At 43.6% G+C, this 27,263-nt stretch overlaps 1 protein-coding gene across 4 annotated transcripts in view; it reads left to right on the plus strand.

Moving 5' to 3' along the window:
* Positions 1 to 6,623: 6,623 nt before the first annotated feature.
* Positions 6,624 to 27,263, plus strand: part of chfr (checkpoint with forkhead and ring finger domains, E3 ubiquitin protein ligase) — an 87,096-nt gene continuing 66,456 nt past the window's right edge. For all 4 annotated transcript variants that reach the window (XR_009516566.1, XR_009516567.1, XR_009516568.1 and 1 more), the window contains exons 1-3: positions 6,624 to 6,951; positions 23,042 to 23,138; positions 26,232 to 26,341. Coding sequence is in view for 1 of the 4 variants with exons in the window: in XM_059994632.1 (XP_059850615.1) it covers positions 6,843 to 6,951; positions 23,042 to 23,138; positions 26,232 to 26,341 (316 nt within the window). In the remaining 3 variants the exon portion in view is untranslated. The remainder of the gene's footprint in view (positions 6,952 to 23,041; positions 23,139 to 26,231; positions 26,342 to 27,263) is intronic.

The raw sequence follows: 27,263 nt of genomic DNA on the forward strand, positions 1-27,263 counted from the left end.
GGTAAGGAGGAAGGAAAACATGTGAAAGAAAGACAGTTTGGTCCCATTTGTAATTATTGTAAGAAACCTGGTCACGTAATAGCTAACTGTTTCTGATTGAAAAAGAAGAAGGAAGCAGTCCAAGATGCTTGTGTGCAACATATTGAAACAACTGTAAATCCACAGGGTTCGATTAATAGAAATGGAGCTTTGTCAGAGTCTGACCAAGTTATAAGGGGGGGGGGGGATATGATCATTTTATAACCTAAGGATTTGTATCCTTGAAAGAGGGATCCACTCTGGTGCCAATAAAAATCCTTAGGGATACTGGAGCTACTCAATCACTGATGTTAGACAGTGTGTTAAAGTTTAGTGATGAGTCTGACAATGGTGAGGTAAACTATATACGAGGTGTTGGGAGTGCCCTTATGCCTGTACATTTGCATAGAGTAAATTTAAGGTCAGGGTTAGTTAAAGTAGGACCCAGCTTACCTGCGAATGATGTTTCTCTATTGTTAGGGAATGACTTGACAGGTGGACAAGTTTTTCCTGAAGTGCATTTGACAATAGAGTCAGAGGAACCATGGATAGTTTCTAACACAGATTCCTCCTGTGTTGTAACTCGAGCTATGGCTAAAAAGCTTTATGTGCAGGATGAGGTTGTTACCCATGACTGTTCAACTTGGGATTTGAATTTTGAGGATGTCCTTAAAGTGAGATCATCAGTTGTTGGGACATCTCAATGGATGGGAAAGTGAGTGTTCAAGAGTCTGATGGTTGAGGGGTAGTAACTGTTCTTGAACCTGGTGTGCAAGTCCTAAGGCTCTTGTACTTTTTACCTGATGGCAGCTGAGAGAAAAGGTCATGGCCTGGGTGCTGAGGATCTCTGATGATGGATGCTCCTTTCCTACGACATACAGATGTGCTTAGTGGTTAGAAGGGCTTTAACTGTGATCTACAGGGCCAAATCCATTACCTTTGGTCAGATTTCCTGTTCAAATGCATTAGTGTTTCCATACCAGGCTGTGATGCAGCCGTCAATATACTCCTCACTACACATCTATAGAGTTTGTCAAAGTTTTAGATGTCATGCCGAATTTCCACAGACTCCTAAGGAAGTAGAGACCCCCTGTGCTTTCTTTGGTGACCGTGAGAAGCTGCAGTGAGTTTCAGATATCATGGAAACAAGCCTCCCCTCCATGAACTCCATGGTCTACTTCTCGCTACCTCAGGAAACGTAGCTGACATAATCAAAAACCCCACTCACCTCGGACATTCTCTCCCATTGGGCAGAAGATACAAAAACCTGAACGCACCCACCAACAGGCTCAAGGACAACTTCTACCCCACTGTTATAAAACATTGAATGGACCTCTTGTATTACAAGGCGGAATCTTGGCCTCACAACCTACTCTGTTATGTTCTTGCACTCTATTGTTTACCTGCATTGCACATTGTTATTTTCTTACCTTATTCTAGCACAATGCACTGTGTAATGATTTTATCTGTACAAACAGAATGCTTTTCACTGTACAGGTGACAATAATAAACTAATAACAAGTGAGATCAGAGATTCTAAGATTCAAAGTATGTATGCAGTTTACAACCCTGAGATTCGTCTTCCCACAGCCACGTGTTACGCCTGCAGCCCCCTCTTTTGTGAGAATCGCAAGATCACTATGGATTTGGGTCAGGAGACCCAGGAAATGAGAGAGAGAAGTGCGGAATGTCTCGTTCCCCAGCGATATAAAGCTACGGGACATGGCCATTGTCTCTTGGAGATGAACTTGTGTATTGCAATACTGTGCTTCGTGGAAGCCCTCAGGCAAAGTGGGCTGGTTGAGGGAGGGATTGCCTCACCCCAACCTGATTGACATCTGAGACCCTGTGAGTCAGGATAAAAGAGGGTCTGTGGGAACAGCCCCTTCAGATGCACCAGAAGAAATGCTAGTGATCCCGTAATAGCGGAAGCCATTGGGAGGAGGCCACATGTGTTCGGTTCCATTTGCCCTGGAACCGGTGGCTTTTACCACGGAAAAATGGCTTTTAGCTAACAACGGGGAAACCAACTCCCCACGATTCTTAGGATTGGCATCATAAAAGAACTGGGCAAATTTAACCCATCTCTCTCTCAAAACCCAAAATGCTGCAGCTTGAATGAACTAACAGTGACTTCTATATTTCCATCGGACAATACATTATCCCCTAGACAACAATAGAGCTATTTCTTATTGATTATTACTATACCCGCGCTTTTAGATTTGGTGTTGATGACATATATTATCTGTATGTTTGCATTGATCTTATTTTTGTACCCCTTTATCAATAAATACTGTTAAAAATAGTACCATCAGACTTCAACGGACCTCTCTATCCTTGCGGGTAAGTGACCCAGTTATGGGGTTTCATAACAAAGTTGGGGTTCTTGTCTCGAGATTTGACTCCAAATTGGGAGGCCAGCGAATCAGGCTTGTAAGTTCAAACTTGGATCTGGTTACACGGGTAGCCAGACGGGAAACCAACAAAGATGGATGTGGGTGAATTTATAGAAAACCCGACTCTGGAGGCGCTAGAAGCGGCCACCAAATCGGACGTGATAAATTTAGCGAAGAGGTTAAACCTCGCAGAGGTGAAAAAGCGGGAGGTGTGAAGGGCAATAACTCAGTATTATATTGGGAAGAATGTGCTTGCAGCTGAGGTATTGGAAAATATCCCTGAAAAGGTACCAGCTAGTGGGACGGCTCAGTTAGAGTTGGAGAAATTAAAGTTGGAACATGCAATTAAGCTAAAGCAGATAGAGGCAGCTGAGAAGGAGAATGAAAGGGCCGAGAGAGAGAAAGAGAGGGAGCATGCGCTCCAGCTAAAGGAGTTAGAGGTGAAACGGGAGCAGGAAAGAGCTGAGAAACAAAGAGAGCATGAAATTCAGTTAAAACAGCTGGAAGCAGCTGAGAAAGAGAAAGAAAGAGCTGAGAAGGAGAGGGAGGCAGAGAAACTGAGGAAACATGACTTGGAGATGGAGAAGTTACGGCAGGAGCCACGAGTTCCGGGGTCAGACCGAGAGGAGCGGTTCAATGTTAGTCGAGAGTTGAGGCTAGTACCTCCGTTCGAGGAGACGGATGTTGATAGTTATTTATTGCTTTTTGAAAAGGTGGCAGTGAATCAGAAGTGGCCCAGCGATCAGTGGGTGGCGCTGTTACAAAGTGTGTTAAAAGGGAAGGCACAGCGGGCATATACGGCGTTGGCCATGGAGGAGGGAGAGGAAGAGAGTTATGACAAAGTAAAGGCGGCCATTCTCTGGAGTTATGAGCTAGTACCGGAAGCGTATAGACAAAAATTCAGAACTTTAAAGAAAGGGTGGAATCAGACGTATACCGAGTTTGCCCATGAGAAGGGTGTGCTCTTGGACTGGTGGTGCACAGCAGAGATAGTGGGGGAGGATTATTGGCGTCTCAGGGAGTTAATTCTGATTGAGGAATTTAAAGGTTGTGTTTTGGAGGATATCCGGATGTATTTGAATGAGAAGCCGAATAAGTCCATCTCAAAATTTGCTAGGTTTGCAGATGAATATGCCCTAACCCACAAGACAAAGTTTTCCTCAAATAAAAGTTCCCAAAGAGACTGAGGGAACGATCGAGAAAGCCCGCCGGCTGAGGCAGAGGTCCTGCTAGGAGCTAGTGGTAAGGTTGAGGGGGAAAGGCCAGATGGCCAGAGATTTCCGGGCTTGACCTGTTTTAATTGTGGAAAGGGGGGGCATATTGCATCTAGGTGCTTTGCTCCGAGGAAAGAGACAGGAAAAGGGAAAGCAGCAGTCCTTATCGGATGTGCTGTAGTAATCAGTAAATCGACAAGAGAGCCCCGGGTAGACAGAGTACGAGAAGGGTCTGAGACTTGTCTGTCAAACGGAACCGTGTCTGTGAGGGAGGGAGACACACCAGTTCCAGTACGGATCTGGAGAGACACAGGGGCTGAGCTGTCATTGATCAGCAGTAAGGTACTAGATTTTGGTCGCAAGATGAGAATGGTAGCTGTGAAAGGAATAAGCAAAGGGACAGAAATGGTGCCCTTACATAAGGTCATTATGGATTGTGAGCTGGCGTCTGGACCAGTTGAAATAGGGGTACGATCAGACTTCCCAAGAATTGAGCGGACGTCCTTCTTGGTAATGATTTAGCAGGTGGTAAGGTTTGGGCAGCAATAACGATGACAAGCCGGCTGGTGAGTGCTGCGGCCCCGCCCCTAGATTCCAAGATCTATCCCGCATGCGCGATCACTTGCAGCATGTCGAGAAAGGGAGAAGTTTAAATCCGGCCAGTTTCGATTTGGCCGAGACGTTTTTACCGACCCTGTACCACGAGGGTTTAGAGGGTGGTAAAACGAAGAGTAGTAAAGTGAAAGAGGGTAAGGGAGAGGAGGTAGACCTGCCCTTAGCGAGGAGAAAAGTTTTAGAGGCAGAAGATAAAGATGAGAAACAGCTAGAGCTGTTAAAAGGTCCAGGGTTGGACCTGGATGATCTGTCTGGGTTGGCAAAACTGTTTGAAGAAGTTGAAAATGCTAGAGGTGTTCTCGATAATGAAATGAGGGCAGTCCTAGATGAAAAGGGTGCCCTTACCTTGAAGATGTCTGCTGGGTTGGCAGATGAGGTTGTTTCAGCCCGCAGGGTTGAGTTTACTCCAGAAGGGATTTGCCCAGAGAGTAGCTGGGAGAATCAGGGGAATTTAGAATTTGGACCGGGTACGGTTATTTGAAGCCTGAAAGAGGCCAATGTCCAGTTTGAGTGTGTCCAAGATGGGGATGCACGTGGTACTGAACCTAGTAACGGAGCTCAGAAAAAGTCTGAGGTATTTGATTCAGTTGAAAGGGACGGCTGTCCTTGTGGGTCAGATAGACTTGGTTCAGTGAAGAAAGGGTTAACCTTGGTACTAGTGGGAAGTGAGAGTTCCCTGGTGTCTGTGCGCGAAGGTGTGTTAAAAGTTAATGCAGAGCTCAAAAATGGGGAGATAAATATTATTATAGAAGGAAACGGGAAATATGTAGTTCCCAAATCGAATGAAGAAAATTTAAAACCTGCGGATCGCTTACAGATTAAGTCGGAAGATGACGGGGCCCCCGCGCTATTGTTATTCCAGAGGGTGGGGTGAAAAGGCAGAATTTGAAATGCTGCTTGAACAAATAGTTCAAACTGAAAACTCACAGCCTGAAGGGTCCTGAAGAGAGGGCTAGCCACTTGTGTAAAATTAAAGAATTGGGTGGAAATTCAGAAGATGGTCTAAGTTTGGGACACGGTGTTGATAAAATAACTCCTATGAAAGAAGCGGGCGAGAGCTTCTTTTGCCAGGGTACCCAAGCTCCCCACGTGGGAACTAACCGGAAAAGAGGCGAGGGTTAATGGGGACGCCATTTTTAAATAGCAAAAGCCGGTTGTACGGGATTTCGACAAAGCGTGTGAATAATAAAGACAACCCCATGGAAGCCTGCCTGTTAAGTTTGAAAGCAACAGAAAGATTAATATTTGCATGAACTTTTGTAGATACACATAAGCTAAGATCCCAACTCCTTAGTTTTGTTTGCTGAAGGAAAGAAATAAAAATAGGTGGTTATTAAATTGAAGTCTGATGCTACAAGACTTTAGTAAGGTACAAGATGTTAAGATATTAAAGGAAGTGACACTGTAATCGTTAACTGTTTAGATGATGAATTGCATGTATAACTGTATTACTCTGTAGTGAAAAGGAAAAGCTTTTGTATTGTGTTAGATTCTACAATCCTGTAAGACTCTGTACTAAATACTGTTAAAAATAGTACCATCAGACTTCAACGGACCTATCTTTGCTAGTAAGTGACCCAGTTACGGGGTTTCGTAACACACGAAAGCAAAAAAGTTTCCGAAATAAAACATTCAAAGTAAAACATCAAATCCCCTACATGCAAAAAAATCACACAAATAGTCAAATAAAAATAAGTGAAATACACAGAGTATTAAACACCAAATTGCCAATCATCCAACCAGCTCAATTCAATCTGTGTCCTTTGTTACTTCAGGCCACAAAGCCAGTCCTCCTCAGTCAAAATTGCAGAAAATAGCAACAAAAGAGGGAAATGACCAGAAACCAGAAACATGGACTAGGAAGTCCAATCCATAAACCACGTTGATTAAACCTTGCCCCAAGAACTAGGACTCTGGCAGCATCAATCGAGAGGGAGGGTGAGCACGTTTACACCTTTCTCTGGGAGTAGCGGATGAGAGGGTGAGAGACCGTCATGTGCAATAAAGTCTGGTCTTGCCAGCAACATCCATAATTTGAACTGCAGATTTTGTTTGCTGTGGGCCCTACCCTCTACTGGCATCAGGTATTTTAATAAACATAATCAGAAACACGAGAAAGTCTGCAGATGCTGGAAATCCAGAGCAACGCCCGCAACATCCTGACGAGCTCAGCAGGTCGGGCAGCGTCTATGGAGAGGGACGATGCCGGCTCCAGCTTCCCCGGGGGACCAAAGGCGGCCGCAGAGACACGGGCCTGTCACGTGATCGTGGAGCCCCGCCCCAGGATGATTGACGGCGGACACGACTAGACAGCAGTCGGGCTGTTTGTCATCACGGCCAATGGGAGCGCGGTGGAGGCGGGCCCTCGATGGTAGCGGGGTGGCCTGGCCTGGGACGTCCCGCTCCGCCCTGTCAGCTGTTGGCTTCCGGAGGAGGAGGAGGGGTGCGGCGGCGGTGGCGGTGGGAAGGGGCTGGCTAGGAGTTCGAGGGCGAGATGTTGTGATCGGAGGCGGTGTCCCTGCAGTTCACTGAGCGGAGGAGCCTGGTGCCGAGGCTCTCGCCTCCCCGGGTTCCGGAGCCTATAGGCCCCGAAGCCGCCATGCAGCCACTGCAAAGCCAGGCCTGGGGCCGCCTCAGCCGCATCGACCGAGAGAGCGACAGTCACATCCTGCTGGTGAACAGCGAGTGGACCATCGGCAGGAGGAAGGGTATGAGTGGGCCGCCGGCGAGGGGAGGGAAACGTCCTGGGCACTGCGCTAGGGTGGGAAGGGGAGAGGAGGAGGGAGCTCCGGGGGACGAGGGGAGAGGAGGAGGGAGCTCCGGGGGACGAGGGGAGAGGAGGAGGGAGAGGAGGAGGGAGAGGAGGGGGGACGAGGGGAGAGGAGGGGGGACGAGGGGAGAGGAGGAGGGAGAGGAGGGGGGACGAGGGGAGAGGAGGGGGACGAGGGGAGAGGAGGGGGGACGAGGGGAGAGGAGGAGGGAGCTCCGGGGGACAAGGGGAGAGGAGGGGGACGAGGGGAGAGGAGGAGGGAGCTCCGGGGGATGAGGGGAGAGGAGGAGGGACAAGGGGAGAGGAGAAGGGAGCTCCGGGGGACAAGGGGAGAAGAGGGGGACGAGGGGAGAGGAGGAGGGACAAGGGGAGAGGAGAAGGGAGCTCCGGGGGACAAGGGGAGAGGAGGAGGGAGCTCCGGGGGACAAGGGGAGAGGAGGAGGGAGCTCCGGGGGGACGAGGGGAGAGGAGAAGGGAGCTCCGGGGGACAAGGGGAGAAGAGGGGGACGAGGGGAGAGGAGGAGGGACAAGGGGAGAGGAGAAGGGAGCTCTGGGGGACGAGGGGAGAGGAGGAGGGACAAGGGGAGAGGAGAAGGGAGCTCCGGGGGACAAGGGGAGAGGAGGAGGGAGCTCCGGGGGACAAGGGGAGAGGAGGAGGGAGCTCCGGGGGGACGAGGGGAGAGGAGAAGGGAGCTCCAGGGGACAAGGGGAGAGGAGGAGGGAGCTCCGGGGGACGAGGGGAGAGGAGGAGGGAGCTCTGGGGGACGAGGGGAGAGGAGGGGGGAGCTCCGGGGGGACGAGGGGAGAGGAGTGGGGGAGCTCCGGGGGGACGAGGGGAGAGGAGGGGGGAGCTCCGGGGGGACGAGGGGAGAGGAGTGGGGGAGCTCTGGGGGACGAGGGGAGGGGGGAGCTCCGGGGGACGGGGAGAGGAGGGGGGAGGTTAAAGAGTTTCTGATTGGGGAAAGTGATGGTGGGGGTATGAGGAGCGGCTGATGGTCATTTATTTGGAGGTCATCGTGGTAAGCAGAGTGCTGGCACCACCAGGTTAAAGAACACCTGCTCCCCTTCAATCCATCAGGCTCCTGATCAATAGAGGATGACTACACTCATTTGCCTCTCCATTGAAATATTCCCAAACACAACGATGTCACTTTAAGGACTATTTATCTCATTATTTCATGTTCTCATTATTTATTACTATTTATTTATATTTGCATTTGCACAATTAGTTGTCTTCTGCACTCCAGTTGATCTTTCATTGATCCTGTTGTAATTACTATATATGTATGAGTTGCTGAGTTTGCCTGCAGGAAAATGAATCTCAGAGTTGTATGTGCTGATTTATGTACTTGATAATTGGTGAGTTAATTAGGAAGGTGAACTTGAGTGTTTGGACAAAGAGGAATCGCTTTGTGGGTTGGGTGGATTGTGTACTGAGCAGGCTTGGGGGGGTGGGGTTGGAAATCCCTGCAACAGAGAGAAATGCTTGGATTACTCAGCCAGTCAAGTATCATCCGTGGAAAGGAAACCAGTTTGGGTGGGTCCTGAAGAAGGGTCTTGGCCCAATCAACTGTCTGTTACTTTTCATAGATGCTGCCTGACCAGCTGAGTTCCTCCAGCATTTTGTGAATGTTTTAGGTCAATGACCCTTTAGAAGTAAGTAGCATTGGTTGGTATGGCTGAGCTTTGGTATGTAGGTCAGAAGGGTTACTGGATTTCAGGTTTGCTCACTCTTGTCTGTATAGTCTATGCTTTTACAAGCTGTTATGGAGGGCACAGTTTGCATAGCGCTATTACATTGTGAGAGACTTGGGTTCAATTCCTGCTGCTGCCTGTAAGGAGTTTGTATGTTCTCCCTGTTTCCTCCCACAGTCCAAAGATGTACTGGTTAATAGGTTAGTTGGTCACATGAGTGTAAACGGGTGGTGTAAGCTCATTGGGCCGGAAGGGATGGTTACTGTGCTGTATCTTTATATAAAAAAATATTATTTGAGAATTCCTCCAAAAGGAGAAACATTCTTCAGTATTATAGGGATTCTGTTTTCTTAAAATTATTGTTTCAATTAAATGTTACTTTTTAGAATCAGGATTGATATCGCCAGCATATGTCATGAAATTCGTTTTATAAAAATAGAGAAAAGAAACTGAATTGCAGTAAGTAAATGTATATAATTGCAAGAAAATGTTAACTGTTTGCAATTACCTGGTTTTCTGCATTGATTACTCATAAAACTTGGTCTGATCTTCATCAACATCACAATAATAACAAACAAATTCTATGTAAACTAAAAACAACAGCCGATTGTACTTTTCACGTCTTTATTAAACATATTGTTTAATCATTCACAGTCCACATTTAAAAAAATTATGTGTACCTCAGGATAATGCCTTCTGCAAAAGCTATTTGGAGTTAAGTGTTCCAGTCAATGAGATGTGGGTTGCAGAGGTGCCCTTCCCTATAAAAAAGACACACAAAGTCAGGTTACTGACGGAGCTTGCTCTTCTCAAGAAAGATCTCTGTATATGCACTGTGTCTCAATCAAAGCAACTTTCAGAGGACCTTAGAAGAATTGTAGAGATGCATCAAGTTGGAAAAGGCTACAAAACCATTTCTGAAGACCTGAGTGTTCATCAGTCCACAGAAGGAGAAATTGTCTACTAATGGAGGATATTCAGTACTGTTGCTACTCTCCCAAGAGCCCAGCATGCCATGCTGAAAGAGAAAAATAACCCAAGGGTTACAGCAGGAGGCCTGCAGAAATCTAGAAATTGCTGAAGTCTCTATTCATGTGTCCACTATAAGAAAAGCACGGAACAAGAATGGTGTTCGTGGAAGGACACCAGAGGAAACCACTGATCTCCAAAAAAAAACATTGCTGCACATCTCAAGTTTGCAAAAGGCCACCTGGATGTTCCACAACACCACTGGGACAATGTTCTGTGGACAGATGAGACAGAAGTTTTCTGGCAGAAAAGCACACCACTGTGTTTGGAGGAAAAAGGGTACGCTGCATATCAACATCAAAACCTCATCCCGACTGAGGCGTGGTGGAAGGAGCATCGTGGTTGGGGGCTGCTTTGCTGCAGCTGGACAGCTGCAGTCATTGAGGAGCAATGGATTCAAACTTGTATGAAAACATTTTACTGGAGAAATGTCAGGGTAATGGTCTGTCACCTGAAGCTTAATAGAAGATGATGCAACAAGACAATGATCCAAAACATGAACAAATCAACAACAGAATTGTTTAAAAAGAAATCCATGTTTTGGAATGGCCATGTTAGAGTCTAGACCGTAACCCAATTGAGACACCGTGGCATGATCTGAAGAGGGCTGTTCATGCAAGGTATCCCAGAAATATTGATGAACTGAAACCGTTTTTTATGGAGGAATGGTTGAAAATTCCTCTTCGCAATTGTGCAAATCTGATCAGCAGCTACAGGAAACATTTAGTGGAGGTTATTGCTATAAAAGGAGGTTCTACCAGTTATTAATTACAAGGATTCACATACTTTGTTCAGCCTGGACTGTTAATGATTAAACAATGCATTCAATAAATTCATGAAAAGTACAATTGTTAGTGTATTGAGTTTTGACAGATTATGTTTGTTATTATTGTGACTTGGATGAAGATCAGACCACATTTTAAAGGTGAGTAATGCTGAAAACCTGGTAATTGCAAAGGGTTCATTATTTTTTTTCTTGCAACTGTAAAATAAGTACTGGAAACATAGAAATTTAAAAAAAGTAGTGAAGTAGTGTTTATGGGTTCAGTGTCCATTCAGAAATCTGATGGCAGAGGAGATAAAACTATTCCTGAATCACTGAGTTTGTACCTTCAGGTTTCAGTATCTCCTTCCTAATGGTAGCAATGAAGAAAAAGGGCACGGCCTAGGTGATGGTCCTTATTGATGGGTGCCAGCTTCCTGAGGCTTTGTTCTTTGAAGATGTCCTGGATACTACAGAGGTTAGAGCCCCGATGGAGCTGACTTAAGTGTACAACTCTGCAGCTTACTTTGATCAGTAGCACCCCCATCCCATACCAGTTGGTGGTACAGCCAGTTAGAATGCTCTCCAGAGTACATCTGTAGAAGGTTGTGAGTGTCTTTGACATACCAAGCCTCCTCAAACTCCTAATGAAATACATCTGCTGCCTTTGTAACTGCATTGGTATGTTGGATCTGTAACAGAATTATTACAGCATGACGGCTATTCAGACTGTTGAATTTGTACTAACTCTACACAGTGAGTTCGACTCCCATCCTCTTTTCCATTGCTCACTTAACCAGATCTTTTGACTTGTACAGTTGAATCTGTCGCCCATGACGTCCCTAGTGCTGCATTGCAGTCTGTCACAGGTAAAGCCCTCTCCACCATTGATTTCTGTCGTAATTTTATGTATTGCACTACTGCTGCTGCAAAAAAACAAACATTTTATGATGTGAGTAGTGTAATGATTCTGGTGTGGATCTCTGTTGTGAACTGAGTGGGAAGGGGGAGGGAGAGGGAACGGAGCAGGAAGCACCAGAGATGCATTCTGTAATGATTAATAAATTAATTGTTTGGAATCAAATAACCTTGCCTGGTGTCTTAGGGCTGGGTGAGTCTGCACCCACACCACCCCCTGTCCCTGGCACTCCTTTGCCACCTGTCCCATACCCTTCCTGTGGTGTCCACCCTCAACATCGTCAAATACAGTACTGTGCAAAAGTCTTAGGCATCCTAGCTCTATATATGTATCTATTTATATATTCTAAGACTTTTGCACTGTACTATATTTGTACAGTTTGTTTTTTGCACATTTGTTTGCCCATATTTGTGCATGTTTTCGTTGATTCTATTGTGCTTCTTTGTATTTACTGTGAATGCCGCAAGAAAATGAACCTCAGGATAGCGTATGGTGACATGTATGTACTTTAACAAATTTACTTTGAACTTTTGAGCTCTAGCTGCTTAGCAGGTCAGTCCTCTGAACCTTTTCTATCCAAATGTGTGTCCAGGTGCCTTTAAATTGTGACATTTAAGAGGCCCTTAGTTAGGCACATACTTCCTACTTGGTTATATGCGAGAGGAGCGGTGCTCCTCACATAATCCACTGTCTGAAGATGCATATAACGAGGGTAGGGTGTATTTAAATAAAGTACACATTATTATCAAAGTATGTATACAGAATACAACTCTGAGATTTGTAGCCTAGATGCCTCAATTGGAGAGAAGCAATGAGGTTGGTCATGGATTCATGCCCCGTCTCCAGGCCACACACCCTTCTTCAAACCTCACCATACTCCCTTCAACTAAGCTAGATAGCTCAGTTGGTCCAAAAAACACTGTCAAAATGTAAATCTCAAGCTCCAATTGCACACAGCTTAGTAGTGGAATCACATTTGAAAAAGGAAAAGTTCAAAGTTCAAAATACATCAAACAACCTTGAGATTTGTCTCCTTACAAGCAGTCACGAAAGAAAGAAACACAAGAAAGCCCATTTAAGAAAAAGACCATCAAATACCCAATGCGCAGAGAGAAAAAGAACGTTATGGAAATAATAAAAGCAAAATATAGGGTTTAGAACTGAAGTCTATGAAAGAGTCCGTGCACAGTCCCACAGTTCAGTGCAGAGCTAAGCAAACATTGTGGAGCAGTGAGCTGAACCAGCCCATCCTTTTCAATCTTAATGGGTGCTCAAATGGTCATACAAACATTGGGTTCAGTTGCTTTTTTATGCTTTGGGGCCTGGACCCCACTGTTTTGACCTGGCCTGTACCTGACCACTCCAATTCAAAAGTAAAGGAAGTAGTTTTGTGAATTGTCTGCAGGATATCACCATTAGTAAATATTTAAATTTCTTTCATAAAATGCTGGTGGGACGCAGCAGGTCAGGCAGCAACTCCCTGTAGATGCTGCCTGACCTGCTGCGTTCCACCAGCATTTTGTGTGTGTTGCTTGAATTTCCAGCATCTGCAGATTTCCTCGTGTTTGCCTTTTAAATTTCTTTCATTCTAATTTTGATGCTCTTGAAGGAGGAAATGAATTGTTTTCCAGACTGTTGGTGTACAAATTTCCTTTTCAATGCCTCTCAAGTTGTCAGGTTTAGCTTATTGAGTAATTCCCTCTCCTTATTGTGAATCCCACACGAGGTTCAAGCATGCAATCTATGCTGACACTCTCATGATGATGCAAAGAGAGTTCCCCCCAGTGGGGAATGTCATCATCCAGGTGAGATGTTGCACAAGTGACCTGTTCTCCCAGGTGAGTATGAAAGACTACACGACACCTTTTCAATTAAGAACGGTGGATTTACCCTAGTGCCATCAACCGATATCATATTTTAAAAAATGTTTTGTTCATGATGAAATATCAGAAGCTTGCGGCATACAAAATGGCTGCTGCAGTTTCCACATCTCATTTGTGAGAATACTTCAAATATATTTCATTGCCTGTAAAGCAGTTTGGAGCATAATGCAGTGAAATGCATGACAGAAAGACTGCTCTAATGCATTTCTTGTTGCTGTACGATCTCTTGGCCTCTTTCAACTCTAACTTTGTCAAAGAGTTCTGCAGTTAAACACAATAAGTATTAATGACCTATTCAACCTTGTAAAGTTCAAATAATATGCGAGAAAACCAAATAACGCAAACAAAAAACAAGCAAAAAAAACACACGGAATATAAAACACTACTGGCACAGAGCCAGTCCTAATCAAAATAGCGTCCAGAAAAGGAGCAACCAAAAACACATCACAACGTGAACGTTGAATGTCCAATTCACAGACCGTGTCAATTAAACTGCCCAAGGCCCAGGACTTCAGCAGCATCGGGGGAGGGGGTGAGAGAGAATGTTTGTACACAAGCAGTTTCATCCAGGAGCAGCGGACCAGAGGAAGACCAGTCACACACGGATAGATGGCGATGAACGCCTGCCTTTCTCTGTCATATTCATTTATTTCAGTCTTCCTCAGTGGTTTAATCAGAGAGATTGACAAGAAATGGAATTGATGGTGGGCTTGCAACCTCACCAGACTTGCTCGGAATACCAAATAGCTCATTCAGCCCAAAAACACCACCATATACAGACTGGAGATTCATCTTCTTGCTGACAGTCACAAAAAAAACCAATAAAATCCACAAAAAAAAACAACAAAGACTGCCATGCATATTTTGGTCTAGATCTGAGCTTGATTCTCTCTGAAGAAAGATGAGTTGGTACAATGGAGTAGATGTTAGTGGACTGGCCACTAGACTTCTAGATAATTGATCCAGTTTGAATTTAACTAGCAGTTGGTGAACTTAAATACCACAATTTCTTTTTTTATTGTTAAATTATAGAATGTGAAACTTTTCAATTGATTCATGTTGGCATTCATTTCAAGGGGACTAGAATATGAAAGCAAGGGTGCAGTGTCAAGGCTTTATAAGGCACTGGTGAGGTCTCACTTGGAATATTGTGGGCAGTTTTGGGCCCGCTATCTGGGAAAGGATATGCTGACATTTGAGAGCAGTTAGAGGAGGTTCATGAGAATGATCTCGGGAATGAAAGGGGTGGAGATGTATAAGGCACTCCTTTCCACTGCAGCCTGCAGGTTGCCCTTGGATCAGGTGAAGCCATGGGAGCCGGGGGTGGATGGCCGTATGAGCAACTGGTGCACAACACAAGCTTTAGTTATGTGACTACTGACACCAGGCAGACAATCTCTGAAGAGGATTGATTATGGCTTGGGTCACCTTTTTTGTAAAAACACTGAAGGGACTGCAAGCTACATCTGTAGAAAAATTTGCCAAGAACCATAATGGTCTTAGACCATGGTCACCCATGTAACATGAAATGGCACATGATTATATGAGGAGTAATTGGCTCTGGTCCTGTACTCTCTGGAATTCAGAAAATGAGGGTATTTCATTGAAACCCATTCAATGTTGAAAGGCCTCGATAGAGTGGATGTGGAGAAGATGTTTCTTATGATGGGGGAATCTAGAAAACAGCCTCAGAATAGAGTAACGTCCATTTACGAAGAATAAGAGAAATTTCTTTAGCCAGAGAGTGAATCTATGGAATTTGCTGCCACATTTGGCTGTAGAGGCCAAATCATTGGGTATATTTAAGGCAGAGGTTTTGTAGATTCTTGATGGTCAGGGCATAAAGGGTTACGGGGAAAAGGCAGGAGACCAAGGCTGGGAGAGAAATGGGTCAACCATGATGAAATGGCAGAGCAGGATGAAAATTGGCCTAATCTTGCCCCAGCGTATGGTTTTTTTATATCATTCAGGAAAGAAAAAGCATCATCCTTATCCAGTGTTACTCCAGACTCTGACATGGCTGACTCAAAACTGCTTCGTCAGTTCAAGCCCGTTCAGTGAGGAGCTTTACACTACACACAAAATGCTGGCGGAACTCAGCACATCAGGTAGCATCCATGGAAAAGAGTTAACAGTTGATGTTTCAGGCTGAGACCCTACATCAGGTCTGGGTGAAGGGTCTCAGCCCAAAATGTTGACTGTTTAATTTTTTCCATAGATGCTGTCTGGCCTGCCGAGTTCCTCCATTTTGGCTGTATTGCTTTGTATCTGCAGATTTTCTCTTGTTTATGAATTATGTTTGCAATGTCCTTTGAGTAAATCAGTCAAAGCAGAAAATAGCCACGTTTGAAACATCAGGTCATGATGCTGTTTTCAATGTGGTGAGGTAGGAAGTGCTTAGCATGGTGATTTTGGCCAGATAGCAGTTTTGATAATGTTGACTAAAGGGAAGTATTAGCCAATTCACCAGAGATTTCTTGCCCATATGCCAAAATCATACCATAGTATCCAAGAGCCCAAGTCTGGACTTGATTTACAGTCTTAACCCAAAAATGAATCAATCCAGTTTAATCGCTGGCATATATCATAAGATTGCCTTGCAGCAGTAATACAGTGCAATATATGGTTTAAAACATGAACTACAATAAATGTCCATTATTTGGGACACAGCAGGACCAGTACATTTTGACTCAATTAAACAGACCTAATAAACCAAAGTTTCATGGAAATAGTTAAAAATGTATAAAAAAGGCAAACATTTAACTGAGTAACAAATATATTTAAATGAAATGCAGAACAAATTAGAAAATGTCCATTCTACTGTGGTACTATAAAACTTAGTTTCTAATAGTTATCAGAGGAATTAATTTAGTATACACTACCGTGTTCTTTTGATTGACTGTAAATGAACAAAATCTAGTGCAGATAATGGACTGCCTTCAAACAATACTTTTGGTGATTGCATCCTCCAAATCTTCATGTTCATTGTAACATTCAAGATGATTGCTGATACCTTCAAATTCTTTGTAGTTCCTAACTTGAAGTAGTGAAATCGTTTCATTTTCACGAATGGCCATTTCTTGCATCTCCAAGCCTGAATACTTGAAACTACAATGAGCAAAACAGTTTGAATTGTCGTGCTGCTTATTTGTCGCCAACGATCAGTGACAAAAATCGCTGCTTTTTGAACACAAACACAAGCAAGTGACCCTATTTAAAAACTGTTTGCTCAAGCTCAGTACAGTATCTAACAGCCACAGGACAGGCACATGATGATACTAATTAGAAACTATTTGGCAATAGTCTCCTGTCCCAATTAAGTGGCATAGTGTCCCAAATAAATGAAGGGATTCCTGGCTACTTTCTCGATCTGGTTTTTTTAAGACTTGTCCCAAATAAGCGGCTGTCCCAATTAACCAAAATCCTCTGTATAAAAAAAATTAAAACGAAATGAGCAAATTTTAATAATAAGTTTTTTTGTGAAGTGAAATGGTGTATATGGATTCATTGCTCGTTCAGAAATCTGGTGGAATGGATGAAGCTCTTTCCAAAACAGTGAGTGTATCTTCTGTACCTCGATGGTAGCGATAAGAAGAGGGCATGGCCTGAGTCATGGGGCTCCATGGCCTGGGCCTGAGCTCATGGAGCCAGCTGGGTCTACATGCTGCCGCAGCTTTTTCCAATCCTGTGCGTAGGCCTCTTCGTGCCAGACAGCAATGCAACCAGTTGGAATGCTCTCCATGGTATATGTAAAAATTTGCACCACACTCCCCCATGGTTGGATGATTATTAAAACGTTTTTTGAATGAGATTACTCATTTTGAGTCTTGTAAGGTTATTTTGTGCTGTATGTAACTTCCATATGTGGTCATTCCCATTTCCTTGTTTCTAAGTTCTTCTTTATTCATGATTCTGAAAGCTGCTGTGTCCCTTTCCCTGAACTTATGAACAATTTATTTTCTTCTTTTCAATGTATTCATCTTAGAATTATGTGTCTGCAAGTTAAGCCAAATTAGGTATAGCATTTTGGTGTTATTTGTTCTAAAATAGCAAAAGCCATTGATTCAAAGCCTCCATCTAGGTGAGGCGACACTTCACCTGTGGGTCCATTGGGGTCATATACTGTGTCTGGGCACCCAGTGCAGTCTCCATTATATCAGTGATTGGGAGACCATTTCACCAACATTTACATTCTGTCCACTAGAGAAAGCAGGATCTCCCAGTGGGCAGCCATTTTAATTCCTCTTCCCATTCCCATTCCAATAGTCAATCCATTGCCTCCTTTACTGTTACGATGAGGCCACACACAGGTTGGAGGAACAGCATCTTGTATTTATTCTGGGCAAAAGCCTCCATCCTGATGGCATGAACATTGATGTTTTAAACTTCCGGTAATGACCTCCCCCACTTTCACCATTTCCCATCCCTGTTTCCTTGTCTCATCTTATCTCCTTGCCTGTCCATCATCTCCCCTGGTGCTCCCCCCTCTTCTCCATGACCCTCTTCCCTGTCCTATCAGACTCCCCTTTCTCCATTCCTGTATCTCTTTCATCAATCAGCTTCTTAGCTCTTTACTTCATCCCTCCCCCTCCTGGTTTCACTTATCACCTTGTGTTTCTCTCTCCCCTCCCCCACCTTTTAAATCTACTCCTCATCTTTTTTCCCTCCAGTCCTGCTGAAGGGTTTTGGCCCAAAGTGGCAGCTGTACTTTTTTCCATAGATGCTGCCTGGCCTCCTGAGTTCCAGCATTTTGTGTGTGTTGGTTCAAAGTATAATATGGCTTGTTGTGAAATGTGATTCAAACTGTGTAGTAACTCTGCCATGGATGTTCCCAAGCCCAATTGCAAAAGAAGTAGTTGAGCATGGGGCTAGCAACCCCATCCTATAAAAACACAGTGATACAGAAATACCAGCAGAAGCTCCAAAGACTTCATCCCTCGAAGGAGCTTTGTCTAGAACAGGGATTCACAACCTTTTTAATGTCAGGGGCCAATACCATTAAGCAAGAGGCCCATGGATCCCATGTTGGGAACCCTGTACAGATGGGCTACAGCTGGATTTGAAAGACTGGCCCAGGATGGAGTACTCAGTCAAGCTGCTGTCAGTGACCTACGCCCCAGTAGGGCGAATGGGCTTAAGTAGTCCTGTAGGAGGCAGACTAGTCATAGGGAAAAGCTTTAGATTTTTAATTACTTTTAATAATTCTGCGGTCTTTTGCAGAAGGGTATGTACTTCCCTTGCAGTGTTTGGCTTGCATGTTGGTTTTCGTTCAGATTCTGCTGTAACTCCATCTACAACAGGGGCTCCCAAACACTTTTTATGCTCTGGACCCCTACCATTAACCGAGGTTGGGGACTCCTGATCTACAAGTTTGCAGATGATACAACTTTTGTGGGTCACATCTCAGGTAATGATGAGTTGAAATGCAAGGAGTTCAAGAGCTTGGCAGCATAACAACAGCCCTTTCCTCAATGTCAGCAAAATACAAGTTCCTAGAAGTGAATATTGCCAAAGACCTGGCCCTAACATGTAGACACTGTGGCCAGAAAACCTCACCAAATTTTATGAATGCACCATTGAAAGTATTCTATCTGGACACATCATTGGCAGCTGCTGTCTGTGACCACAAGAAATTGTAGGGAGTTGTGGACTCAGCTTGGCATTTCATAGAAACCAAGTACCTCTCTGTCATGGATGCTGCCTACACTGCTCGCTGCCTCGGTAAACATTCAGCATCACTGGGCCACCCACCCCAGATATAAGACCATTTGACGTAGGAGTACAATTAGGCCATTCGGACCATTAAGTGCTCTGCCATTCTGTCAGGGCTAGTTTATTATTCCTCTCAGTTCTATTTCCTGCCTTCTCCCTGTGACCTTTGACACCTTGACCAATTAAGAAACTACCAACCTCCCTGGTTACTTGGCCTTTGCAAGATGCCTGTGGCAATGAATTCCACAGCTTCACTACCCTCTGGCTAAAGAAATTTCTCCTCATCTCTTCTGAAGGGATGTCCTTCAATTCTGAACCTATGAAGGGTGCAGATTTCCTTTTGTTGAAGAACCAAATGGAGTTTTAGTTTTAACCTGGGCACAACTACTGAGACTATTTCTAATTCCATTTTTACTGCTTGACTGTATAATCATTAGCTGTTGTAATAGGATTCAAATTCATGTCTTGTTTACAAATCTAGTTGCCAGTACAATAATTTAGTCTCTCATAGTCAAGCCCTTTTCCATCTACAAATTTTCTCTCTCATTTGGGATTAACAGACTTGGCAGAAATTATTGGCAAACTTCAGATATTAACATAACAGACAAACATTTGCTGATAATTATCTTACAAGAAAGAACACTCAATGAATTGCAGCATTTGTGGGTGTTTTATGTAGAACAGATCAGTACAGACCCTTTAGCCCATGATATTGTGCCGACCTTTAACGTACTGCAAGAACAATCTAACATTTTCCTCTCACATAGCCATCCACTTTTCTTTCATCCATGTGCCTATCTGAGCTGTGTTTTATTCATTGTCTGTGGGTATTGCTGGAACCACCAGCACTTACTGGCAATCTCTACCTGCCTTTGAACAAAAAGGCTTGCAGGGCTACCTAAGGGCATTTCAGACTTAAATTCTTGTGGGTCTAAAGTTATATGCAAGCCAAACCAGATAAGCTTAGTGGATTTCCTTTCCGTAGGTTTTAATAATTGTAGTTTTATAGAAGTCCAATTGTTCACGATTTTTTTTAGTCTAAACTTAAGCAGTCATGGTGAAATTTGAGCTCTCATCTTTGAATTACTCATTTGAGTGCTAAATGTAACTTAGGCACCACACTGTTGTCCCGTCAGAAACTTTCTTACATTGAACTCGGTAGTTGAACAAAAATGTTGGGCTAAATTTATGTGACCCAACTCTGTGATCTTCCCAGCTGCAAGATTAACAAGATGTAGAACAAAATCTTGGGGTATTTGCTATTACAAAGCTATTCAAGTATATAAAATGTATATTCTATTTATAACTCTTCATATCACCTTTGCCATAGATTGTGTATAAATAGAATACTCTGAGTAACTTCTATCCATTTAGTGAGTATGGCTTCTATTGCAAATTTCTAAGCGGAGGAGAGCCAGGGTGGGGGGGGGGGGGGGGTTGGTTGTTGTGGGTGCAGACACACCCAGCCCTGAGACACCAGGCAAGGTCATTTGATTTATTTGATCAGTTGGTTTATTGATCATTACAGAATGTCACTCTGGTGCTTCCTGCTTCCTCCCCTCTCTTTTCCCAACCATGATTCCCCTCTCCCTGCCCCCTTCCCCCTTCCCACTCTCAGTCCACAATAGAGACCCATATCAGAATCAGGTTTATCATCACTCACATATGTCATAAAATTTGTTTTTCTTGCAGCAGCAGTACTGTGCAATGCATAGAGTTACTGTATGTTCCCTCTTTGCATTAGTTTCCTCGCACATTCTAAATACTTGGGTTAGTAGATCGGGGGCTTTCTATGTTGGTGCTGGAAGTATGGCAACCAGCTGTCCCCCGTATGCATTTGGATTGTATTGCTGATTGACTCAAACAGCACATTTCACTCAGTGTTTCGATGTACATGTAACAAAGCAAATCTTTTTCCTTAAGACAATCCTGTTCTCTAATGGGTTCGTAGGGTGTGGAGTTGTGTTTAGTTACAGCTAGGGCTGAAATAGTGAAGCTGTGGAGTTGCTCAGGTAGACATGATGTTTGGAAATTGGGAATTGCCTTTTTTGTTTAATTGGAGGAGGAAATTAATTTGTTCCCAGTGGGATGGAATTTCCAACTTTATTGAGGGGAGGAACTTTTAGTTTTGTTTGACAGATGTTGACATTTTCATTCTCACCGATTGCTGTAGGTGACTGATTTTAGTGTGCTGCATCCACACGCAAATACCACAGTTTCAACTGTGCACCAGCGTCGTTCTTCAGATGCTCGATTTGATCCCCCAAGGTCCATGCTTCAGACCTATAATGAGTCAACCTATACCTGGGAAAGTGGTGACACCCCTCCTGTTAGAGGAGACTCTTTGCATATCTGTGCACTTGTAATGTTACTGTGACATTGTAATTTCCTTTGGAATCAATAAAGTAGCTATCTGTCTGTCTTCCCAGGCTGCTGTATAATGGACTGCTCTTTTTAAAGGACACTTTTGTGACTTTTCCACTCTTACAAGCCTGTTGTAAATGAAGTCTTTGTGCAGAATCACTCAGGTGTCAGCCTCCAGATTTTGTGGAAACCAGTCATTAAAGTTAATGGAGTGCATCTCCTCTCCCCGGGGAGGTGTTTGCACTGCGCTATTTATTCTACAATTGCCAAACTAATGTCCCCAGAGAGATTTGAGGGACTTGCAATACAAGATATTTCCTGAATACACAATGCCAAGATTGTTCAGTCCTTTTCACTGTAATACGAATGAGCACTTATTAAGAGATTTTTCTCCCAACTATTATTCATCTCCATTCCTTGTCTTATGGGAACCTGTTAAAGAAAACTGGTGTTTCTGTCGCACACTTTCAAGCTCTGTGTGGTCCAGTGAATGAACTGACATCCTGACTTCTCTGATCTTGGCCTGAACTCCCTCTTCTTGTCTGTGGACTATAACTGTTACTCTATAATGGGGAGGGGAGGTAGAGTGAAGTCTTAATACTGAATGTTTAATGATGCTGATTCCTACAGATCTCTGTAGAGAAATTTGAAAGAAAATAATTCCTCGAAGATTCAAAGTACATTTATTGTCAATGTATGCAGTATACAAACCTGAGATTTGTCTTCCCACACACAGTCACCAAACAAAGAAAACCATGGAAGCTATTCAAAGAAAAGCAACATTCAATGCACAAAAAAAAGAACAATTGCGGAAAAAAGTGAGCAAATTGCACAATCATTTTTGTGAACCTCCTCTTTCCTTTAATAAGGAGCCAAAAACTGCTCAGAATATTCCAAGTAGAGCCTCACCATTTGTTATTTCTGTCGTTGGGTTTGGGTTTGCTCCGGAAGCCTTCCCTCTGAGTGTGTGGAGCCGCAAAGTAGCTGAGGTTTTTGATTGGAGTTGGATGAGCTGCCAATCATGGCTGACAAGCCCCATCTACCCGAAGCAACTGGTTCTGAGGCACCAGTAACCCACCTTTGCCCCTTTTCCTGTCAGTAGAAATGGTTCCACTGGGCTTAGTAGCTAAGCCACATGTGAAGACCAGGAGCTGGACTTGTTTGTCAGAGGCTAATTGAGACACACGCCATTGGAAGCATTTAATAGGTAGTGGGAGCTTTTCCCCATTGTCACCCACGACTGTAATAACCTCGTGTTTTTATAAAATCACAGTTATAAATGAAATTGGTAAAATTTGGATTTGGTAGGGAAAATGTCCACTTTTCTTTCCTGAGTTGTGGCCCTGTGAGGAAGTGCAGTCCCAGTGGTGAGGAGCTGCTGTCCAGCTATTTGATTTAAGCCACTAATAGGAAAGTCAATACAAGTCCCAGCTAAAAGAAAGTTTAACCTTGTTTCTCCCCTTGCAGCCATGTCCTTCTGCACAAGCATTCATCACCTTAATAGACGGCTCATTGAGTAAAGTCTTACTTGGGGTCAGACAATATATTTAAAAGAAGTGTTTTAACTAATTGGCCCCAAAAAGCATATTAGCTAAGTGATAAAATAAATGGTGCTTTTGTCAAAATTCATTGACTCTTAACTTGTGCTTCTTGTTATTTTTAGGTTGTGATTTATCATTTCCTGGCAATAAGCTTGTTTCAGGAGACCACTGTAAAATAATTCGTGAGCATACTGGGCAGGTGTGGTTAGAAGACACAAGGTAAGAAGTAATGTTAATTTTCTGAATAGCTCCTTCTTTCTTCAAAGTTGGGGGGGGGTAACTTGCCATTAGTAAGTTCTAACCACTCATCAGTAACCAGCATTTATGATGACAGCAGTTTTTGTGATTTTTTTTTTGGTGAGAATCTGGCAGTGATTGGAAAGGGGAATCAACAGCCCAGGCAGCATCTATGGGAAAGAGTAAATGGTAAAAGTTTCAGGCCAAGACCCTTCATTAGGACGAAGATGAAGGGATTCAGCCCGAATTGTCAACTGTTTCTATAGATGTTGCCTGGTCTGCTAAGTTCTTCCAGCATTGTGTGTGTGTTGCTATGGATTTCCAGCATCTGCAGATTTTTCATGTTTGTGACCTTCAACGATGATGCCTCAGGATGGCGACATCCATCATTAAGGATCCTCACCAATCTGTTCTCGTTGCTACCGTCATGGAGAAGGTACAGGAGCCTGAAGAGAAACACTCAGTTTCAGGAACAGCTTCTTTCCCACCGCCATCAGCTTTCTGAATGGTCCATGAACACTTCCTCACCAAATCCTCCAGCATCTTGTGTTGCTCACTATTTTACATTCTTTTTGCCCTACTTTTTTTTAAAAAAATTATTGTCCTGCTGCCACAAGACAACAGATTTCACAACTTGCATCATAATAACTTGCTGGCAGGCCTAATAGGCTCTTTTGAGACTGCTCTTTTATTGTAATTGCAGCATTTTGACAGTAGGTGGCTGCAGAGCTCCTATAGCTGATAACTTTACAGACGTATATAGCTGAAAATCTGTAATACCCAACTAGGTTGCATTTAGGTAGCTTCCAACCTGAACATTGATTTCTCCTTCTGCTAATTTTTTTCCTTCCCCCTTTCTTCTCTTCTCCATTCTTGCCACTTACCTCTTCTTAACTGCCTATCCTTCCCTTTTTATTTATTGAGCTACTTTATTTTTTTTATGTTTATTTATTTAGGTCCTGCTGCCTGACCTGCTGAGTTCCTCCATCATTTTGTGTGTGTTGCTCTGGATTTCCAGCATCAGCAAAATCTCTTGTGTTCCTGTGCCTAGGTTGTTTATATGCCATTAACAATGAAACAACATCAATCCTGCAGCGAGGCACAAGCAATAGCCAGTTGAAATGCTCAAAGTTCAAAGTAAATGTACTATCAAAGTGCATATGTCACAGTATACAACCCTGAGATTCATTTTCTTGTGGGCATACTCAATAAGTCTATAGAATAATAACCAAAACAAAATCAATGAAAGAACACCCAACTAGGGCATTCAACTACGAGGGGTGATTGATAATTTCGTGGCCTAAGGTAGGAGTCAATTTTAGAAAACCTAGCACATTTATTTTTCCTACATTTATACACGTAGTCCAGCGGTCGTGGAGCATACGGGTCCCTTCTTTGTAGAAGTTGGCATCTTGGACCTCCAGAAGTGGTCCACAGCATGGGATGATTGATAAGTTCGTGGCCTGAGGTAGGAGATGAGTTATTAACTTCAAACTTTCTGCATTTTCAGTCAGAGTTGAACTGCATGTGCATGTAATGAGAGCTGTATAACTCATCTACCTTAGGCCACGAACTTATCAATCACCCCTGCTGTGGACCACCTGGAGGTCTAAGATGCTCTCGTTACATGCACGTACAGTTCAATTCTTTGAGTGAGAATGCAGAAAGCTTGAAGTTAATAACTCATCTCCTTCTGCCTTAGGACATGAACTTATCAGTCGCCCCTGCTGTGGACCACTTCTACAAAGACGGGACCTGTATGCTCCACGACCGCTGGACTAAGCGTGTACATGTAGGAGGGGATTATGTTGAAAAATAAATGTGTTCGTTTTTATAAAATTGAATCCTACTTTAGGCCACAAGCTTATCAATCACCCCTTGCAGAGCACAGAAGACAACAAACTGCAAATAAAAAAAGAAAAAATAATAAACATTGAATATGAGATGAAGAGAACTTGAAAGTGAATCTGTTCGTTGTGGGAACATTTCAATGATGGGGGAAGTTATCTCCTTTTGTTCACGAGCCTGATGGTTGAGGGATAATGACTGTTCCTAAACCTGGTAGTATGGGTACCACCAGCTTGATGACAGCAGCAAGAAGAGAGCATGGCCTGGATGGTGGGGTGCCCCAATGATGGATGCTGCTTTCCTGCGACAACATTTCATGTAGATGTGCTCAGTGGTTGTGAGAGCTTACCCACGATGGACAAAGCTGAATCCACTACTCTTTGTATTGTTTTTCGTTCAGGGGCGCTGGTGTTTCCATACCAGGCTGTGATGCAGTCATTTGGTGTACTCTCCACTATACATCTATAGAAGCTTGTTAAAGTTTCAGATATCATGTTGAATTTCAGCTAACTCCTAAGGAAGTAGAGGTGCTGCTGTGTTTTCCTTTGACATTGCACTTTGTACTTGGACCAGGACAGATCTTCTGAAATAACACCATCGAGGAATTTAAAGTCGCTGACCCTCTATACCTCTGATCCGCCGAGGAGGACTGGCTGTTGAATCTCCTGAAGTCAATAATCAGCTGTTCAGTTTTACTGACATTTGTTGTTATGTCAGCACTCAGCCAAATTTTTAGTCTCCTCCTAAATGCTGATTCATCACCACCTTTGATTCAACCCATGACAGTGGTATCATCAATAAACTTTAATATAGCATTGGAGCTGAACTAAGTCACACAGTCAGTCATAAGTATAAAGCGAGTTGAGCAGGGGGCTAAGCACACAAACCTTGTAGTGCACCTGTGCTGATGGAGTTTGTGGAGGAGATGTTGGTAATTCAAACTGACTGGGATCTGCAAGTGAGGAAATTCAGGATCCAATTGCACAAGCGGTATTGAGGCCAAGGTCTTGGAGCTTATTGGTGGTGCTCTGGTGGCTGTTGAGGGTGTCAGGCAATAAAATTTTGCATTATACTTGAGTTTTTACTCTAAATTGGTCCTCTTTAGTAAGCTAAATGCCTTAAACTTTGGAGTGTTTCATTTTCAGTTGGTACTTCTGGCGAATCATTAATTTGCCTCCAGTGATTGTTTATGCAGACTAACATGTTCTTGTTGCTTCAATTTTGCAGTACTAATGGAACAGTCATCAACAAATCCAAAGTGGTGAAGAAACAGACCTATCCATTGCAAAATGGAGATGCAATTTACGTTGTCTACAGGAAGAATGAGCCAGATCAGAGTAAGGATATTGCTCAGAAAAGTACTGCATGTGCTTGATAATCTGTTGTTTTTGGTTCCTGTCATAAATCAGTAAATAAGAGATTAGCTTTTTGACTATTTGTTACACGTACATACGTATAGCTAATGAGCCTAAGACTTTAGCACAATACTGTATTTGTCAATGTGGAGCGGAAAGTGAGTTTGTAGATCTAGTAGGAGCAAAGGATGCTGGGAATAGCGAGGTTTGAGCACCGCGGTAAGGGTGTGTGGAGCAGGTGGCAGAGGAGGAGTGCTGTGGTGGGTGGTGGCACGAGTGCAGATACACCCAGCCCTGAGACACCAGGAAGGGTGATTTGATTCCAAACAATTGTTTTATTGATCATCACAGAATGTCTCTCTGTTTCCCGCTCCCTCTCTTCTTGCTTCCCTTTTTCCTGACCAAGATTTCCCCTCTTCCTGGCCCCTTCCCACTCTCAGTTCACAGGAGAGACCCATGAAATTTGATTATTTTTGTGGCAGCAATACAGTGCAGTACATACAGATACTACAGTCCTGTGACAACTTAGCTTGCACACAATTTACTAACCCATACATGTTTAGATGTGGGAGTAAACCCACTTGTTTATAGGGAGAACATACAAACTCCTTATAAACTGGTGGGAATTGAAAAATGTTACACTAACTGTTACACTACTGTGCTGTGATGGGATTGGGTTAAACTGGATGTGTACAAATGCTGAGCTGATCCTTGCTTTTGTTAACTTTCAGCTTGTCACTTCCAGTTGTGCTAGACGCGGAGTGTTATGTACATTTTTATCTAGCCGTTATAAGAAGGCTGCAAAGAAGCTTGCTGTTATTCGGGTTGTCTCTTCCTCCCTCAATGGTGCCAGAGTGTTGAGTCTTGAACAAGGTTTAATTGACCTGCTTTGTGGATTGGACTC

The sequence above is a fragment of the Hypanus sabinus genome, chromosome 18 (genome assembly GCF_030144855.1).
Source record: "Hypanus sabinus isolate sHypSab1 chromosome 18, sHypSab1.hap1, whole genome shotgun sequence".
NCBI lineage: Eukaryota > Metazoa > Chordata > Chondrichthyes > Myliobatiformes > Dasyatidae > Hypanus > Hypanus sabinus.